The sequence below is a fragment of the Macrobrachium nipponense genome, chromosome 6 (genome assembly GCF_015104395.2).
Source record: "Macrobrachium nipponense isolate FS-2020 chromosome 6, ASM1510439v2, whole genome shotgun sequence".
NCBI classification, from domain to species: domain Eukaryota; kingdom Metazoa; phylum Arthropoda; class Malacostraca; order Decapoda; family Palaemonidae; genus Macrobrachium; species Macrobrachium nipponense.
In genome coordinates, this window is record NC_061108.1 from 44,483,555 (window position 1) to 44,505,258 (window position 21,704).

The 21,704-nt window shown below is 40.9% G+C and overlaps 1 protein-coding gene across 1 annotated transcript in view; it reads left to right on the top strand.

Moving 5' to 3' along the window:
* The window catches only part of LOC135216297 (bridge-like lipid transfer protein family member 1), a 183,064-nt gene that overhangs the window by 140,015 nt on the left and 21,345 nt on the right, over positions 1 to 21,704 (top strand). The window contains exons 8-9 of the mRNA XM_064251466.1: positions 13,206 to 13,339; positions 13,481 to 13,498. Of these exons, the coding sequence (XP_064107536.1) occupies positions 13,206 to 13,339; positions 13,481 to 13,498 (152 nt within the window). The remainder of the gene's footprint in view (positions 1 to 13,205; positions 13,340 to 13,480; positions 13,499 to 21,704) is intronic.

Genomic DNA, 21,704 nt, shown 5'->3' on the forward strand with positions numbered 1-21,704 from the left:
ACATTTGACAACGTCTCCTTACACTCGCAACACCCATACTAAATAGCCTTCCGCAACACCCACAGATGCTTGGACGCAGGCCCTCACTACCATCCTCCCAAATCCCATTCACTATCTTGCTTATATTTTTTGTTTACAATTAATTTGAAATAGGTGTGTAGGTGAGATAGATATTTTGTGTGTTTTTGGTTCTCTGTAGTTCTCTGACAGATTTTATATAAACATATTTATAGCATTTTAATTGACTTTTTCCTTTGCAATTCCTTTTAATGATACGGCGTCAATAACCTCGTCGTTGCGACGCCAGTAAGAATTAATAAATCAATCAAATCATCTTACCCCCTCTAACTCTTGTCTGAATATCTCTCGTAACTCTGCCACCAAATCACTTACCTCATTTACACTCCTGCCAAACTCCCAAAGAGACTCATTCATACTGCCAACTACATCCTCACCACCTGATTCCCTTTCTGGTGAAACTTCACTAAACCCTGACAATTCAAACCCACACACGCTATATGTATTATTCCTCCCCTCAAAGTCATCCGTATTACATGCCTTATCCACCATTTTTTCCCTAACACCAACTCCTCTATCATGCAGCTCACATTTCTCCCTTTAATTCCCTTTCCTTACCTTCTTCCGCTTTCTTCCATACTCAACCAACATGAACTGCCGATCTTCCAGACCCATTTTCTCACTGATGCTCGGCTCACACTTATTCACCTTCAACCACTCACTCATCACATTCTCCCAAACATACTGTCGCATACTAGAGGACCCACCCAACTGAATCCCCTTTTCACTTAGTTTCCCGAATTCCCAGCCTGGCTCATCCTCTTTTGCCTACATACAATCGCTCACTAAATGCCCTGTTTGCCCACGCCCGAAGCACGCTCCTAACACCCACAGACATTCATTCTTCCTGTGTCCTGGCTTACCACATCTTTAACACTGCTGCTCTCGCTCACAACTAACTGACCCTACTCTTCCAACACTTGCACTCCTATCTCTTTTAGGGCTAACTACACTCACGTTACTTGCCCTAATGCTCCTATCTACCACTCGCTCTGCCATTTGCCTCAGCCCTTCCAAAACTGCCTCCCTATAGCTTTTAAATTCTGGTATAACCTCAGCTACTTCAGTCCTAACACTAACACTTCTACTCTCTTTCATACACCTATCTAACTTGTAATCCTCTATTATTTCTAAAATGTCATTCCAGGTCAACCTTTCATTCATCCATTGCATTTTCTCCTTACATTTCAGATTTAGAAACTCATATACACTCTCAGGTACAGTTGCCAACAACTTCCGCACTAACTCCTTACAAACATTTATCCCTTCGTCCCCAAACTTTTTCCTGGCTAATGTTTCTAACCTGCACACATACATTGACAACAACTCACCAACATTCATTCTTGCCTCTTCAAAATCTTGCTTTCTCCCATATCTAATGCTACTCTTTATCCTCTTTACCTGTTCTACAATCCTAGCTTTCACACTCTCACGGCACATTCCCTACACTCATCATTACCCCATACATACTCAACAAAAATCCCGTCAAAAAGGTACCTAATTCTCTTGCCCAGACTCTCATGTTATCCCCCATACTTTGCCTCACAATACCTCTCCTATTCCTCAAACAAGTCCCTTATGTCCCTACTACCATATTCCTCATATTGTGCACATCGGGGTACCTCTCTCATATACACAGCCTCTCGTACTTCCTGCTCACTCTCACTCTCACTTTCACTACTTCCATTCTGACCCTTCTTTCCCTCTTCCGAATACAGCGAATCCACTTCCATACTCACATCCATATTCCTGACTATGCTCTACTTACCCTTCTTTTTACCTACCTGTTTCCACTCACCACTATCTAAATCACTCTCAGCCCTTTCCACAATGTATTCAGTCCTAGTCTTGTCCTGTCTGTCACCCTCACTAACCTTCTTTCCCTTAGTCGTCTTCTTTTCCTCAGCCCCTTTCTTATTCTTATCGTCAGGTTTATCCTTATCCTGTGTCTTCCCCTTCTTTCCCTTACCTATTACAACCAAATCACCTTGATCACTTGTACTCTCATCCACTCGCTCTTTCACTTTCTTTACCAATCCTGGTCCGTCACAATACCCAGTAGGCCTGACCTAGTATGTCTACCTCCTACGGCTCCCTTGCCCTCGAATCCCTTTATCATTTCCTGCATCATCTCTTGCACTGCATTCATCATTACCCCAAATTTTTCGGCCATTTTCTCAACCATTCTCTCTTTTGTTCCTTTCACCTCTTCTTTCATTTCCACTTTCGCACCCCTTAGCATTCCTTGCATTTTCTCTAACTCGCTCTTCAGCTCATCACACTCTACCCTTAACCTCTCATTCTCCACTTCCAATCTTTCCTTGGCTTCCCTCGCCAACCTCAGTTCCTCCTTCAACCCTTCCATCCTCACTTTCTCTACCAATCACACAACTCACTACCCCAATTGTCCTGCAGCTGCCGCACCAACAGTCCCTGTTTGGTGCCAAAAAATAATATGGCAGGATCAAAAGCTAAAAAAAAAAAAAAAAGTGGCAAACCCCTGCCCCACATTAACCTAATCAATCCAGCTGCCAAACTCACAATCTGTCACACTTTCCTCTTTCCACTACAAATTACACGCAGGACAATTGACCTATACCCACACAAAAACAAAAAAACAAACACAAAACACATGTACTTACCAACTCCAGATACTCCAGGGCTATGCTGTGCTGTCCGCTGGTCAAGGTCGCCGAGACACTAACAACAACCACCAAGAACCACAACCCAACAACACAACACCCATGGACTGCAACCCAACAACAACACAACAACAACCAAGGAACACAACCACAGCTCAACAACACAGCAAACAACCAAGGAACACAACCACAACCTAACAACACAGCAAACAACCATCCCGGTTCAGCGAACCTGTTCCCAGATTATTTATAACTTCATTGTACCTTCAGTCCTTACACATATACCTCCTCTAGAAGACTTTCACTCTTGCCAAGGGAGAGAAGTTGTTTTCCATACCTCCTCTAGAAGACTTTTGCCCTTTTGCCTTGAGATTTCACTCATTCTGAGTGCATGGACATGGAATTGTCATTCTATCTTTATTTAAGTTTTTCCAAAGAGGTGATAGGTGTAAAGAATTGGGTGTTTTCTGCTAGGACTGTTGGTCATGATGAGACGTGTTACCTCTGACAGAAGACATTGTACTTTCTTCTTATTCCTCTTCCTTTTAATATCTTTATTCATCTGTCATTCATTTTGAGGATTGAACTTTGTGGGATTGCAAGTGGCTAAGTCCTGCTTTGAACACTTGCTTCCTGTCCTTTTCTGTCCAAAGGTGATTGGAATCTATGTAACTGGAATCTAGCAGTAGTTTGGGGTAATTTTGTCTTGTCCTCTCCTCTAATAGAATCTGACTAATTGATTAATGATTCAGTTATGAAACAGATGCAGCTTTTATCAAACCTTTAAATACAAATCTATCAATTATTAATAAATAAATACCCTCCTCCCAGTCACTTCATTCTGGCCATTTAAGAAGTTATACACTAAGGACTGTGGCTGGCTCCATCTGTGGATGGCTGGCTCCATCTTTGGATGAGTAATAATATCACAACGGCTGATTTTCTAGCTATTTATCATCTTTCACCTGCAACATTTCAGAAACCACATGTTTTGGCAACTTCAGGATATGAATTAAGGCTAATTATGATTGATGAGTGCATGAAATTTTTTTTATAAAGGCTGCAAATTTTTAAGTTTTGCATAGTGCAAATAAATTACTACAGGTACTATATCTCTTATTACTATTTGCTGAACATTTTTTTATGGCAAAGTACAGTAATTTGTTGTTTTCTTAGGGCAAACCGTAATTTGTTTCAAGTTTTTTTTATGCTGCTTTACTTTTTGTTATAATCAAGTATGCTAGTATGAAAAGTATGTGTATGGAAAATTCACTGCCATCATTCACTGTGAGGAAAGTTTACTATTGGGAAAATTCACCCTGGGAAAATTTAACACACATTTTACCTTGAAAGTATTCAAAGAAATAAGAGAAATTTTTTTATAGAATATTTGAAAATATTTGTACAGATACTGTCAAAACAAAGCAGTCTTCAGATGTTAAATTATCATCTGCTCTTAAAGAATCAGCTGCTCTTAAAGAATGTAATCAAGTCACTGCAGGTTAACTCACAGGTATGATAATCTGAAGAGAACAATGCACAATATTCGACAATGTACTACTACAGAATAGGAAAGATATGACTTTTCCCAACTTGCCCTCTAAAATAATCAGTCAGTGAAGATTTTTTGTTTTAATCAGTGAATTAAGAATTTTGTTATAACTCATGAAAAATGAAAAAATCATGTTTTTGTTTGCTTTGCTTTTTTATCACTTGTATTCTCTTCATGGTTTAAAACAGGACATAGCATAGCCTTACGACCAGATAAAAGCAAGATATACAAATTTTGTAGGCTACAAAAATTTGACCCATCCTACAGATTTCAAAAATGCAGTGATCAAAGCGCATGTGTATTTAAGTTTTTTATAATGTTTATCAAAGAGGATGTTTTATCTGCTTCAGATAGTAGTGCATTAATATAAAAAATCAAGCTGTATGTGATAATGAAGTTTCCCATTAGAATCCAAGAGGTAGATGATTACTTCAAAAATACATGGATAAGGGCATCCACTTAGTACTAAGCATCATCACTGGCCCCCTAAATTTTCTGTTAAAAATTGGAATGTAGTATGTACATTTGTCAGATTTTATAATAAAGTAGAAGAGTGACAGAGACTTTAAGAGGCAAATGACATCTTTTCATCATGGTACAGTATTTTCTTCCTGATAAGTACAGTATTTGGAAACTTTTGGATTGTATGAAGAATGAGCAAAGGTTAACAGAGTTCAAGATCAAACAGTATATGGTTGGAAACACACAAAAAGGGAAGGAAAGCTTATATTACTTGTGTCCAGTGAATTCAAAGGCTTGCATTAAATTAAAGTGAAGATGATTGTACCTTTGACCTGTTAAACAAGGTTAGGATATGTTTGTTATTAAATTTTTATACTTTACAATAGTACAATTCAGTATTAAATTCTTCATGCTTTTTAAATGTGTCTAAACTAAAAATTATTTTACTAATTCATCAAATCTTTTGTGGTATAATGTAGGCAGTGAACTTTCCTCATGGTGAATTTTCCTCAAAGTGAATGAAGGCAGTGAATTTACTCGAGGTGAATTGATGATGGTGAACGTTCATGTAATTTGAAAAGTTACTAAAGAGAATTATCAGGGAACCACCATTAATTGCTTGAGCAGTCAGAGTGAGTGAGTATGCTTGAGCAGTCAGAGTGAGTGAGTACACCTATGGCTGTAACTCAAATCTGAAAGAGTTCACTGCACTGGTTTTATTGGTAGTAAACTTGTGTGCGTGTATTTACTCCCGTTGACAAAGTTAAAGAATCTTTGGTGTTTCCATCATTTTGTCGTGTTTGCCCTGCGGTGTGACTTTTACCCTATCATCACAACTTCTATATGGTTTAAGGGATTTCAGTTAAACTTGGTTCAACAGCACCCATGTATATAGATGAGCATGAAGGGAGATTATCTGTGTGTTTGTCACACTTTTCTTGTAATCACAACTACACAATTGAGAGATTTCAGTCAGATATGGTACAAAGATAACCCATCATACTTAAGTATGCATGAAGGGAAATAGTAGTTCATCTGTCTGTCCATCAGTGCTTCTGTCACACTTATATCATTGCAGCCCATCGTACAGTTGAAGTGATTTCTACCAAACTTGATACAAAGGTAAACTATTATGCACAGATCTGCATAGTTAGGGATTGTACCTCTGTGTCATAATATTTGTCATACTTACCTTTTCATTGCAACTCCTGTATGAAATGACAAATTTTCTAAGACAATTTGTATTTTTCATAGCTACAAACCTGAGGTCTTAACAATAGGATAATTTGTAGTGCCTAGCTGGATCCGGTTAAAAAGCAGATGAAAGCAAGGAATTTTGTGATATCTGGCAACGCATGCGTAGATCAGGTGAAGAGTGGTCAAACGCTGATCATCTACGCCAGTCTTTCCCAACTCAGGATGACTTAACAAAAAGAGGGGTGGCTAGAGGTGGGCAGTATAATGTTAAGACCTCAGGTTTGTAGCTATGAAAAATACAAATTGTCTTGGAAAATTTGTCATTTGTTCATACGCGAACAAACCTTCGGTCTTAACAATAGGATAGACTCATACTTGGAGGGAGGTATAAGACATCCTAGACCGGCCGGGGGCCTACCCGCCAGTCCAGCCCTCAAAAGAAATAGTTCTTGGAGAGGGACTGAAGCCCGTTGAGAAGCTAGATACACTAATATCTAATCACTCAGAACCTGAGTGATGTACAATGATATATGGGATAACCATTGTATAGGGAACCAAAGAGAAACTTGGACTGATCAATAACAAACCAAGGCACTAGGGTTTGTAAGTACTCCCGACTCCTCCTTGCCCAGGAGCGGAGCCTATGCTACTAAATAGTGGGTAAGATATTGTATATTGCACAACCACACTACCAGTATGACTACCTCACTCACCTGTATCAGACCAGTCCAGCAAATGACATGTCAATTCCTTAAACTGCCCGAAGGAAGAAGGAAAGGTACAAGAGAAAGAAGGAGACCAGCCAACTCACTCATATTCTCATCCACACAATAATCTTAGGTAAGATACAAAGGTGCTCCGTTAAGGGCAACTATGAGTTACACAACCTGTTGGGCAGCCACCACAGGACCCAGGGAAAACGTGTCCATAGATCTGTGGGCAACATCCATAAGATAGAAGGAGGTGAACGTGGACTGGCATAACCAAGTACCAGCACTCAGCACTCTATGTACAGCCAAGTTCTTTTTGAAAGTCAGAGAGGGACCAATATCCCTAACGTCATGTTCTCTAGCCTGCACAGACGTGGTGATGGAATCATCAAGAGTCAAGTATGCCTGTCTGATGGCTTCCCGTATCCAAAAAGAGATAGTATTCTTAGACACCTCTTTCTTTGTATGGCCTGTACTAACAAAAAGTCTGTGGCAGCCTGGTCTAAGGTGCCGAGTCCTTTTCAGATAGCAACGCAGGGCCCGGACAGGGCACAACAAAAGCTCTTGAGCATCACCACCAACAAAGTCAATCAGTGATGGAATGGAAAACGAAGCGAACCTGTCATCATGCACCAAGGGATTTTGGGTCTTGGCCATGAATTCCGGGACAAATTCGAAGGACACTGACTTCCAACCCCTGGTGTGCTTCACCTCATAACTCAGACCGTGGAGCTCTCCTACCCTTTTGGAAGATGCCAAAGCCAAAAGGAAAACTGTCTTGAGCGTCAGGTTCCAGTCAGATGAGCAACGCAAGGGCTCATATGGACTCTTAGTTAAGCTCTTAAGCACCAAGGAAACATCCCACGTTGGAGGCTTGAGCTCTCTAGAACTCAACTGTTCAAACCCCTTAACTAGCAGAGAAAGTTCCCAGGAAGAGGAGATGTCAATACCCTTCAGGCGTGACACCAAACTCGGTGCTGCCCTGTAGCCTCTAGTAGCAGACACGGACAAATGTTTCTCGTCTTTGAGGAAGGTTAAAAAGTCTGCTATTCGCTGAATAGAGGTCGCGAGTGGAAAAAAACCCTGTTTACGACACCAATCGCAGTAGATCGCCCATTTGCCTTGGTAAACTGAGGAGGTTGACTTCCTAAGACTGCTGGACATGTGCCCAGCTGATTTCTGAGAAAAGCCTCTCTCTCAGAGGAGATAGTTGATAGCCTCCAACCGTGAAGAGACAGGGATTCTACTGACTGGTGGAACCTTTCTGCATGGGGCTGACACAGGAGATGCCGCCAAGGGGGACTCTCCCTTGGAATCTCTGACAACGACGACAGCAGATCTGGAAACCATTCCGCCTGAGGCCACAGAGGGGCTACCAAAGTCATTCTGAGAGCCTGTGAACTCATCAGCCTGTTCAGAACCTGACGGATCAAACAAAATGGAGGGAAGGCATACACCTCCAGGTTGTCCCAGGGATGTTGGAATGCGTCTTCTGCCAGTGCTAAGGGATCTGGGACCACTTCCTGTTGTAGAATGTCGCAAAAAGGTCCAGCATGGTTCTCCCCCAAATCTGGAAAAGCTTGTCTGCCACCACTTGATGAAGGGACCACTCGGTGCCTAGGATCTGATCCCGGCGACTGAGTTTGTCTACGACCACGTTCCGTTTCCCTGGGAGATACCTGGCTGAGAGCTTTACCGAATTGCTGATTGCCTGCTGGTGAAGCTCGACAGTCAAGGCATGAAGTTGCTGAGAAACCAGGCCTCCCTGTTTGTTCACGTAGGCTACCACCGGGGTGTTGTCCGACATGAGAACGACAGAGTGACCCTCTACCATCCCCCGAAACTCCTTCAGACCCAGGAAAGCCCCCTTTAACTCCAAGACTTTGATATGCTGCTGCTTGTCCTCCAAACTGCAAACGCCTGAAGTGATGAGGCCGCCTAAGTGCGTGCCCCAACCTGTAAGGGAGGTGTCCGAGAACAGAAGGAAGTCCGGAGGGAGAGCGCAGAGGGACGCCCTTCAATAGATTCTGGTCATCCAACCACCAACGAAGGTTTTCTCTCACTTCCAAAGACAGTGGGACCATAAACAGGAGAGAGTCCCCCACCGGAGACCAGAATTCCCCCAGTCTCCATTGCAGAGACCGAAGATGAAGACGCCCATGAGGGACCAGCTTCTCCAGGGAAGATAGCACTCCCAGAAGAACCTGCCACTGATGAGCTGACTGATGCGACTTTGACAGGAAGGTATGCGCCACAGCCCCCAACTTCTCCCATCTCTGATCCGACAGGAAAACACTTGCCACTGTTGTATCGATGACCATGCCCAGGTAGAGAATCCTTTGAGTGGGTACGAGGTTCGACTTTTCCTGGTTGACTAATACGCCCAGGTCCAAACAGAACCGAAGAAGATGATCCCTGTCTTGCAGCAGCTTCTCCCTGGAAACTGCCAAGACCAATCAATCGTCGAGGTACCTCAGCAAACGAATCCCCTGAGCATGGGCCCAACTTGACACGAGAGAGAAGACCCTTGTGAACACTTGAGGGGCAGTCGTTAGCCCAAAGCACAAGACTTTGAACTCGAAGATCTTGTCCGCCAGAGAGAGCCGAAGGAACTTCCTGGACGTGGGATGAACAGGGATTTGGAAGTATGCGTCCTTCAAGTCTATCGACAGCATGAAGTCGCCTTCCCTCACAGCTGATAACACCGAGCGCAGGGTCTCCATCTTGAACCGTGTCTTCCTGATGAAGCGATTCAAGGTGGATAAGTCGATCACCGGCCTCCATCCTCCCAATGCCTTGGGCACCAAGAAGATGTGACTGGAAAACCCTGGGGACGGACGCACTACCCTTTATTGCATCCTTGTCCAGCATTTTCTGCACTTGCTCCCGAAGAGCCAAGAACTTCAGAGAATCTGGGGGATACGTCTTCCTGAGCTGTGGCTTGTCCGACAGAGGAGAGAAGTTGAATGGCAACAGTTATCCCACCTGAAGGACATCTACCACTCACTTCTCTGCCCCGTAACTCTGCCACTTGGCCCAATGGCCAGCCAGGCACCCCCCACCCGTGGCACAGGAGAGGGAGAGGTGTCCAACCTACCGAAGGCCCCCTTGACCTCTGCCCCTGGGGCCTCTTCTTGGTTTAAAGGAATGAGAGCAAAAGGGCCGTTGATCTTGAGACTTGGGCTGTGTCGAACGGGAAGGCCCTGCCAAACTCGAGGTCCTCGATGGCCTACCAGGCGACGATCTCCTCGACTGCTGCTGGACCGGGGGAGGATGATGGGCCGTATGTCTCCGAGGGCAGGACTCTGATTTAGACACGGCTTGGTGCACCAGTCGGTCCTTGGTGTCAGCCCTGCATCAATCTATCGCATTTTCAAGTTCTGTCTGTGGAAGCAAGAATTGCGACTACAACAGATCACTGTTCCTGAAGGCCAGCAAAGACTCGGTGTCGAGCGACCTCTCCATCCTAGACAAAGCTGCGTCCCTCCTAACCAGAAGAAGATTAGCCCATAAATTGGCACTGAGGTGAGCCAAATAAGAAAACGCCTTTCCCCCGGACTGCAATAGACTGGCAAGCGAGGCGGCACTCACCAATCCTTCAGGGGACCTGTCAGAGGCTATCTTGGCAATCACCACAGACCAGAGGTCCAGCCAAGAAACCGTCTGCAACATGGAGGCCGCCGTAGATTCCAAAGCTAAGGTGTCTTGCGGAGACAAGGACGGAGCCACTGACCTCACCTGTTCCAAAGTCAAACCCGGCTTCAGGCGAATGACATCTGGGTTAATGTGGCGTGACAACAAAAACGCAGAGCTCGTAGCATAGTACTTCCTATGTCTTGTGAGAGGTGGGGGCAGTAGTTCGGTAGAGCCTCTAGAGTGAAGTGAACCATCCCAGTCAGAAACAGAGGTGTTAACCTTCTGCAAGACCGACTGAACGTGCCCAACAACGGCAGCTGAAGAGATGATTTGGGGTCCTGAGTAGCTCCCACCAAGATTTCCAAGCAAGAAGGAGTGTAAGACGACCGAGCCTGAGTCCTACTTTCCAAATTGTTGAACCCACGAATTAGATCAACAACTTTTGAAAAGGAAGACAGAAACTCCTGTGTGTCCCCCTCCTCCTGCTCTGGCACCAGCGACCGATGACGAGAAGGATGTGTAGGCTGTTCTAACTTGCCTTCCTCACCAAAATTCACAGAAGGGTTATCAGCCAAACAGTCTGAAACCCCTACTAACTTATCTGGGCTGGGTCCAAGCGTCAGCCTCCGAGACGGACCCACTGTAACACTAGGCACATCACTTACCTCAACAGGTGACTCCAGATGTCCATGAACGGACACTGGCGTGGCGGCCGTACGGAAGTGAGATTGGGGGGAAACTCGAGCACTCGAGATTGATGGAGAATCCCTTATAGTCAAAGTCTTGGAAGCACCAGTTAGGGAGGCAGGGAAACACTCCGGCTGCACCAACTCTGTGCTCACTACCTTCGACCTCTTGACAGGTGTCTTCAGATCTCTACGGCGACGAATAGGCCTTGGAGAAGAAGGAGCACTAACATCACCTGCATGGGCAGGGGAGATTGCATCACGCTCGCGATGTGCAAGGACGGAAGGGGGGGTTGGGGTGGTTGCACATTCGAGATTCGGCGGTGAAGCAACCCCTGTAGAACACAAATCACTAACACTGCCCGAAACCACAGAACTCTCGGGAACACGACTTCGATGGCGAATTAAGGGCAAAGTCCTTAGACTTCCAACGCTTGATACGCCGACGAGGCATAGAGGGGGAAGAGGGAGAGGAAGACAGCACTAGCTTCTTATGCGCACTCTTCTCGGAAGGCGGGGACGAAGCAACACGTTTCCTACCAGTCCTCCCAACCGATAAGGCAGCCAACTTCACATCCAATAGAGTCCAGCCTCTGAAGCACTGCCTGGCATATGACCTCGGACTAATGTGCCAGAGAAAAATCCGAAGACAAGGAAGGGAGATGTTGCGAACTGGGCAGTAGTGATGACGTCGCGGCTAAGTGAGGCGGATTGGAGGAGGCGAGTGGGAGATACGTCATCGATGAGAGTGACTTCACAAGCGGTGGTGACGTCACGCCTTCCCCTCTGTGTGAGGGGGAAAGAGATGCCACCGGCGGAGGAATATGTACACAAACATGGACCCCGTGATGTCATTAACGGGGCTGACGCTGCTGGACCGGGAAGGGGGGGTCCGAGCCTCCACAAAATGCGCTAGCAACCCCCCCAAGGACGGATGGGTTACCCCCTAGCCCAAACCTCTTCCAAATTGCCACCATTTTGGATGCCTTCGACTCTGGAAGAGAAGAGAATGATGAAAAAACCTCACCCTTCTCAGGAACCGAAAAAGCTCCCGAGGAAGAGGGGGCTACATTACTAAAAATACCCTGGTGACCTCCCAATACTTCCATCGATGAATCAATGGAAGAAAAGGAAGGAGATGCAGGGACAACGCTACTATGGGGTTGACTACTGCGGAAGACGAAACATCGGGAATAGGAGCAAAGCCCTCCCAAGTAGGAAGAGTGGAGACTCTCCGATGTTCCCTCTTACCATAAAACTTCCTCCACTGCTCCTTAGGCCATGCCCGGCATTCCGTACAAGGATTCGTAATCGTACAAAAATTCAAACGGCACCTACTGCATGTAATGTGAGGGTCTGTCTCTGACGAAGCCAAAAAACGAGACCACGGGAACCCAGGAACTCCGGAGCACATACGCTGACGCCGAGAAGGAGCAGAGGAAGCCATAATACCAGGTAAAAACACACACACACACACTAAAGGAAACGAAACGGGCAATGAACTGGGAAAAGTCCAAGAGAGGAAAAAAACACAACTCTCACCCAGGTGGTTAAGAAAAGACTGGTGTAGGTGATCAGCGTTTGACCACTCTTTACCCAATCTACACATGCGTTGCCGGATATCACAAGATTCCTTGCTTTCATCTGCTTTTTAACCGGATCCAGCTAGGCGCTAGAAATTATCCTATTGTTAAGACCGAGGGTTTGTTCGCGTATGAACAATTAAGGAATTTGCAAGGATGAACTTATGTTTATCCATAAGCACATCTGTCATAGTTACAATAACATCACAGTTCCTTATACATGGTTTAAAGAATTTCAAATTTCATATCATAGGTTGCTCCCCTGTCTGTCTGTTCTTATCATTTCGAACATTCTTACAGAGAAGTTGATTGAAAGTGTGAACCAAAAGAAACGTATTGCTTTAGGAACACTGTCAGAATACTTATTCACTTATGGGTTGTTTGAATATTTTTAACCCATTATTGATAATACTTTGATAGTTAATTTGCTATATGATTTTATTGATATTTATTGAAAAAGTTTTGGGTATTTTGTCATTAGCTTAATACATGAAAATCCAGTTTATTGTTATTAATAAGTATTTCTAATGCCCCTCATTTCCATCTTCTTTTCTTTATCACATATGGGCATTCTGCTTCATTGAGGCTTGGTTTGCAACCTAAAGAGCCTGGTTTGTTCCATAATGATAAGAATAATAATAGTACATTTTTTTCAACAGATGAAAAACCTAAAGTTGAATGTGCACTGGTAACTGAATTCCAAGACCACATATTTGTTGCTGTTGATGCGGAGAATTTCTTTTTCCTTCATGATCTTATTTCATCATATGTGAAAGACACTAAAGAAAAAATGGTAAGATTTATTTATTTTATTAATGCATATAAAATGTGAAATATTTAACTTTACGTTTGGGTTTTGAGTCTTGAATTAAAGTAGTTCAGTATTAACATGAAATATTTCTAATAAGAGCTGTATTTCTGCTGCATTGAATAGGCTAGGAAAATAAAGGTGGTAAGTAGTTATTTCTTTACTGTGTTATTTTGAATACTTAGTAATATTGCCAGTATGGTATACAGACCTGATATTTTATAAATGATGCATGAGGTTTTGTGTTGTCTTTAATGATGAATAACCTTTAGTTCAGGACACCTGCTGCCATATGAATGATGTATATTCTGACCTCTTTAAGGGGAGCACCAATGCCACAAGACCCCATCATAAAGTACATCATGACTGTTTCTACCTCATGATTGAAGGAATTTGCTACACATTTTTACAACTAATAATGAAAATTCTCTTGTGGGAAAATTAGAAATTTGACCTCAAAGCTCATTTAGTATGCTGTCACTTCATAAAAATAATACGCAAAAATAAAAGTTGAATAGAACAGTGATTTTTCCAATGACAAAATAAAGATAGTGTATACTATAATTATACTACACTGTACAAGTTTAATTTGATTTGATTCAGTCTTCTTGGAGAAATAAACATTTAGTTAAAAAAAATGTTTTGGGAAACCAGCCAAACAAAAAAATGTTTGGACTTTCAAGAATCCTGAGAGAACCATGGCATCTTGAGCAAGTTACTTCTCTATATCATTGAATAACCAGTTTTCTCTATAACACTACTGCTAGAGAGAATGGGATATTTTAGTGGGTGACAAGTATGCTTGTATAAATTTTTTTTATATTTTACTTAATTTTTTTACAATTTGTCATTCACAGTGCCATACAAAAGGATAAACAAAATTGCCCATGAACCAACCTGAACATAACGTTTCAGGAGATGTTTAAATGTAATAGTCCAAAAAGTGTATAACTCAAACTTGATCCAATCCAGGATTATTCAGCAGACTATTTTACAGAATTGTCCATGAACCAGTTTAAACATTGTTTTAGCAATAATGTTTCAAGTTATGTTTATTTACACATATATACCAGTCCAAAACAATGTATGTATAACTTAGTGATCCCATCCAGAATTATTCAGATGTATTTTATAAATCTTTTTGATAGTATAGCCGCTTGTTTTGTCCTCAAGGAGTTACCCTTCCACAGCCTACCAGAGCTCTATGGTGATCTGACTAATATCAAAGAATTCTCTTTAACTGGTCTTATAGCTGGGTATTGTGTCGTAATGAAACATTATATCATGGATGGAGTATAAATGGACTCTGAGTTATGAGGGCATTTTCTCTAACCTTCAACGAAGCTGAACCAAGTTTTCTAACATCAAAACCCACAGAAGAAGAAGTGACTATTGCACGTGTGTCAGCCATCTTGTTTACAAGTGGTGCGAACAAGACCAGGGATCTATTACTCTTTCTGGTCAATGTCATTGTTTTACCTAAAGCCAGTGCTACGTAATTTATGCTTTTCAAAGCTTTTTTTTTCTATTAGCAAGGATCAAGAAAACATCTAAATTTGAAAGTTAAGTGCTTATTTTAAAGTTCCAGTTAAAACTTTTTAGTTTTAAACTGTGGAACAGGTATTTAGTGGAAAAGCTGAAAACTCGCTTTCTTTGAGAGCACATGGTCAGTGCTCTCTCATGATCTTTGATTGCTATTTGTAAAGAGCACAAATTGTTTTGGAGATTTTATGCTATTTAAAAGTTTTAACTAAAGAAATATTCCACAATTTATTATTAAATTAGATAATCCTTTCAGATAATGATATCTACAATAGCCTAGGCAGTAGCCTAGGCTATAACTTAGGATTGCATATCCTTAAGGGTCAATTAAGTAACCTAAATTAAGAAAGAATCTTTTAAACAGATCCTGTTATGGACCTAGGCAGCAGTCTAGTTTACACCAAGGACCCTAGAATTAGATAAACAGGCTACAGACATTTTCCATTTGTATAGCCTGTATACTCTATGCTATGTGGTGGTAGCTTAGCTTTAAGGCTACATGTTAAGGCTAGTAAAAAAAAAAAAATAGGTTATTTTATTAAGCCTCAGATACTGTTTATATCTACTCCCAGGCTATTTGGACTAAACTACGTACTTCTTACAACAATATGTAATAGGATGTTTCCTAAATTGTTCTCTCTTACCCTAGTACGTAGTATAGGGTATTGCCTTATCTAGATTGTTTTACATCATTCATAAATGTGTAGGCTATACATCCTCTTACATATTGTTGTAAGCAGTACGTAGTTTAGTCCAAATAGCCTAGGATTAGATATAAACAGCATCCGAGGGTCAGTAAAATAACCTAGGTTTTTTTTTACTAGAGGTTGATACCAATATGGTAATCTATTAGTAAGGCTACATTTTAGTGGAGTTCTTGTTTAGTCTAGATCCTTAAAGGTGATATAAACCTAGAACAGCTGAAGTCTAGCCAATTTAAGGGAGTTTCCTACAATTATCCTAAAAACAGCAATGGCTGAGAATGTCAGGTGATAAGGTAGACTCAGCCACAGAAAACAGAAGTCTAGATAATAAGGGAATTCTTTTTAGTATAGTTTATATCCTTAAGTTTTAAATAAGCCTAGAATAGATAGTGGCCTAGATTAGGTAAGTGGGCACCATCTAAGAAATCCTTTATTCTTAATTTAAGGTTGATTATTCTAGAAGCATTAACCTAAGCCATATAAAACAGTAGTTTGGGGTATTTACATGAATTAGTTCTTAGGAGGTTAGTTTGAATGGTTTGACAATTTGAATTAAAGTTTCTCATAGCTATTGCAAAAAGACTATACTACACCATATACTACTGGTTTCAAAACTAACCTAAAATTCAGAGGGTTAAAGTTAACATAGATTTATAATAAAATTTATTACAACTAATTAGTTTCTAATTACAACTTTTTTTTTTATTTAACTACACAGCTGCCATTATGCAGGATATTCAACTCAAGTGCTCCACAGCAAATTGCTTGATTCACTTTTTGCCGATCGATATGGCCCATACTACCTACCATGAGCATAGTACAGTGGTCCCCCATTATCGCGGGGGATGCGTACCAGAACCCCCCACCCCCCGTGAATAGTTAGAACCCGCAAATAGTTGGAACCCCTATAAAAAATGCTAAAAACAGCCTATTTTGTTAGTTAAAACTCAGAAAAACCCACTAAAAATTTTTATACTCGGTTTTTTTAATAGTTTTATGACTAAAGTTGCCTTTTATGATGAAATTGATTAAAAAAAAAAAGGAATTTGTGGATATTTCTCATAGAAAAATACCGCGTATATGCGAATTTTCCGCGAACAATGCGGGGAAACGTTCCCAAGAGAAATCCGTGAATGTGTGAGTCTGCGAATACGGGGGGCCCACTGTACTTTTAGAAAATAAGAAAAATTTGCTTGGACACCAGATATGTTCCAAGTTGGTAGTGTGCTCTTTGCAACAAGTTTTAAGAATGAAACAGCTCCTCTTAAGCTGTCTTGATGGGTCATAGGGTTCAGCAGAGATTAGGAAAGGGGAGATTATATCTTTCCAGCAGAACTCTGGAAGCAGATATTTTCCCCATTTTCCCACAAGATCTATGTTTGGCCCAAAACCCAGTAACATCAGTCCCCAATGCCTCCTAGGTTAACTCTGTGGAGGAAGTAGAGGAATCTTCACTTGGGGGTGACATTTTTAAAAAGAATATGAAGTTGATATTGGTGCTAAAATGACCTTGCTGAACCCAGAAGGATCCAGGGCACAAGTTTTAGCTAACCATGGGAGAAATCTTCCAGAAGGAATTCTGTCCCCCCTGCAGCTATCAGAAGCTGAACAGGATCCTTCCCCAGAAAGGGGAATTAAAGAAATTAAGTCTGCCATGTACAACCCAAAAGGTAAAGGCAGTGCATCCTGTAATCAAAAAGTGAGAGTGGATAAAAATTCTGCCTAAAGCAACATTTAAGGCTAGAATTCCAACTGGAACCAACAGAATGACCAGTTCAGATTACAAAACTTCTTATCAAAACATAACAAGGGCCCCAATACTCAACCCTGATGATACTGAGAATCCTTGACGAAACGCCTCAATGTGCATTTTCTCTCCTGATGGTAAGCATCTAATTTGAAAAACTATGATCAAAGTTGTGTATGTAAAATTAGGATACATGGCAGCATTCCCTAATACAGAATGGTACCTGGTACCATCTTTGCCAGACATGCAGAGAAATGGTTCTCTTTCCTGCAAATATAGCAGTAAAAGCTGTAGATGACACAACCAGGCCAATGGAACAGAGAGCTGTTCTGCCATTCTGAATAAAACCAAAGTTGCTCACCTAGTAGCCTTGGCCTCCTGTCCCCTCACTTTTAAAATAACCATGTGAAAGCAGATTTTCATAACTTTGTAGTAGTAACTAGAAAATGAGAACCAATGATAGAATTAAAACCAATAGCCACTGTCATCCCAGTTTCAAAAAATTCCACTGAAGAATGGGCAACACTTCAACTCCCTATTGAAAGGAAGAAGCTTTCTTTAGATGTGGCTACTCATCAGTTGTGGACTCCTATGAGAAGAATCTCAGACAGGACAGCCTCATCAGAATTTCGTGCTATGATCCACCTTCTTATTGTTATAACCACATCCACCTTGCTGGAAGATGCCACCAAAAGGCTTCCAGAAGGTTTCAGGTCAGTTTTTGCTGCTGTGGCCAAAGGCTTATGAGAACCCTATGAGAAGCACTTTTATTTTCTAGACTGGTGCATAAAAGTGCAATTGGAAATATTGGAAGGCTCCAACAAGTCACCTCCCAATGTGACCACATTATTACAATCTAACCCCTTCTGTAAGGACCTGTTTGAGAATTCTGTAAGATTATCTTGGAAAAAGGAAATTCAGGAAACCCCCCCCCCCCCAAAAAAAAAAAAAACCTTCAGTCACCTCCAAAAGTATTGCTCAATAACAGGTGGTCAGAAGAGACAATTCCCTACAAAGGGACTACAACAAACACAACAGCAAGGACATTGTTTTCACAAGGTCCAAAACATTTCTTATAAAGGGAAAGGAAAAACAATGCCTGGAATGCCTATCAAGGGCAAAGGCAGAGGAAGAGGTGGATACCAATAGGCAATGGAAGTCTTCCCATTGGGGACACAGCATTATTTTCAACGGACTGGGGTGGAAATGGTATCACCCTCCACCCCCTTAAAGGGGTTCTTCTAAAATCCATACCCCTCTCTGGAAGATTATGTGCAGAAAACCCTGTTAAAGGGGGCCATAGAGAAACTTGTGTATATATGTCACCAAACACATCTCTTCAGTGTTCTCAAAAAGGATTCTTCAGAACGAAGAGTGATCCTCTACTTATCAGCATTGAACAAGCACATTGTTTCCCGAAAGTTTTGGCTGACTACCATTGTCCAAGTACGTTCAATCATTCCAAAAAGGACTTGGACAGCTTCTGAAAGATGCATACTGGTATGTCCCTTTCACCGTTCCCTTCGGCTTGTTCTTAGGGTCCAGATAAGGAAAGATGTGTACAGGTTCAAAGTCATGCCTATTGAACTAAACTTGCCCCAAGAATGTTTACAAAATTAGCAACGGAAGTCGTTTGGGAACTCAAACAATAAGAAATACATCTAATAGCTTACCTAGATGACTGGTTAATCTGGGGCCCACAAGAAAAGTACTTAAAAACACAAGAACAATGGTCAACAGATGCTTTCAATGGCTGGGACTGTGTTGGGATACTCTTCACAGTCTGTTGTTTCTCCCCATCAATACTGAGAACAGAATAAGGAAAAACCTCAGAACATTCCTTGCACAGCTGTTTCCAGACGGGAATTGGAACATATTATGGGCCTGCTGCAGTTTGCATCAGTAATAAATCCAATACAGTACCCAAATGGCAGGTAAAGAATGTGAGCAAATTCTGGCTATCACATGGGAGAAAAAAGATGCGAGACTGATATCGTCAAAAGAATAAAAAAAGTGGGGGAGATGTTTTGGCCTTGGACCTGGAAGGAATCTCTGGCAAAATAGGTCACCCTGACTCCTCCATCTGTATGAGTGACACTACACACACTCCTTGTTGACAAGTTTAAGAGGACATGGGAGGATTGTCAGGTGGTGGGGAGGTGGTCAGCTACTCTGAGGAATTGTCATATCAGTTTCCTGGAGCTGATGGCTAACTTTTTGTCTCTCCAAACACTCAAACCTCCACAAGAGAGACACATTGTATTGGTCCTAGACAACACTGCTGCAATGTTGGGATCATGTAATAGCAGAATCTCTATCAATGAAAATAACAACCTAAACAGAGTGGATGTTAGACAAGCACACTTTTCAAACATAGCCAACATGCTTTTGCAACCGGAAGTGGACCTGTTTGCCACATATGAGAATACAGTAATACCGTACTTCAATCTCACATGATTTGAGTTGTGCGAATTCTCAATAGTGTGAACTTTTCATGGGAACCTAACTAATTATCATGTGTGAGTTTTCCACAGACACGTGAACACAAACAACATTTTTGAATTCTCAAGAAACCCTGCAAAAGTGTTTGTTTAATTTTTTTATGTAACTTATAGTTTTCAAGCTTTTATATATAAACTAAATAACATTAAATAATAATAATAATAAATCTCTCACTGAGAGAGAATTTTTATGTTACATGTATGTACTATGTTTATTATTATTTTCAAATAATAATCATAATATAACTGTAATTAAAATTTGTTTATGTGAAAGTATTTTAAAGAAATAAAATAACCTTTCAATTTCACTTTTTAAGGACAACTCTTCTCTCTTTCTTACCCAGATGAGAGAATATTTATGGGACACTTAAATGTGTATTAATATTTTCAAATATTAATAATATTAATATAACTGTAATTACAATATGCACATGAAAATATCCTTTCCCTCATCTCTCATCTTTTGTTTTTAACTTGAAGAGAAGCTCAAGCTAGAGCTGTCAAATATGTCAGGTTAATTTGAGAGATGGGGGAGTGTTGTCAGTTAGCAGGTCAGTGATATTTACGTAATCTCTCTCTCTCTCTCATTAGTTAGCAGTAGATAATTTTAAGTCTTATCTATAATTTTATCTTTACCATTTAGAACTGTAAATGCACTGTTCAAAAACACAGACACATAACTAAGAGTTGTAATAGTTCAAATAAGTCTTTTAAATGAAATTAAAGTTACACACTGTAATTTCATGTAAAAGTTAGCTTGATACATTACCTTAAAAAAAGAAATAAATGGTTGGTAAAAATAAAGGAAAGTGTGAAGATTACACAGGAACTAATTCTCTCTTCTTTCCCCCTTCTGACTGATCTATATTTAGAAGTCTTCTCAACCTGTTTTTAAGAAATTTGTTATTCTGTCTCTCTCTTTGCTCTCAAATTCCTTTTCATGTTTGTTCATGAAGAGGAATTTCAGAGCAAAGAGAAAGAGACAGAATAAAAAATTTCTTAAAAACAGGTTGAGAAGACTTCTAAAAATAGATCAGTTGGAACGGGAAAAAAGAGAGAAATAGTTTGTATGTAATCTTTACTTTTCCTTATTTTTACCAACCCTTTATTTCCTTTTTTTTTAACCCTTAATGGATGGATTGCTCCTTGGGAGTAGTAATAACAGGTTTACAGTGGTGAACAGATTGATCCTGTAGATAAACAATATTACGCGCCATCAATTTTGGAAGAATCAGATGGGAAAGAGGTGAAATATCTTCTATAGCCCACAAATTCACTAATGGCAACTTTTACAATAGCTAGTATCACGAGTCGTGAATCCCAGGACTTCAGTTCTGCTTCAAATGTACTGCATTTCTGTCTCACATGACGTCTTTTTGTAAATTTGCTCATAAATATACCAGGGGGTTGCTGTTGGTTTTTGTTCTTAGAAATATTAGGAAAAGCATGTACAAATAAAAAAAGTTACTGAATCTTTGTTCTCAGTAAATTTACGTAAAATATTTTTCAACAAATATGCTGCCAAGAATTTGTTACTGTTTTTATTTTGTATCTGTTTTGATATTGTGTGAGCTATAATTTTAATTTTACAAAACAGAATAAAATCATTTATTAGAAAAAACATAGGTTGGTAAAATTTATGACTGTAGTAAATAGTCATTTTCAATTTCTCGTGGAAGGTAGGGAAAATGTTTTAAAATTTTTTTGTCTTTCAGCATGTGCATTTGCATATCTTCCTCTTTCCATTGATTTTTTTTTTCCGTAAAGTTGCCGACCTCAAAGTTTTGCTAGCATGGGGTGCTGCATATCGATTTATTACATTGCCTCTGAAGGGTTAAGGGTAATGTATGAAGCTA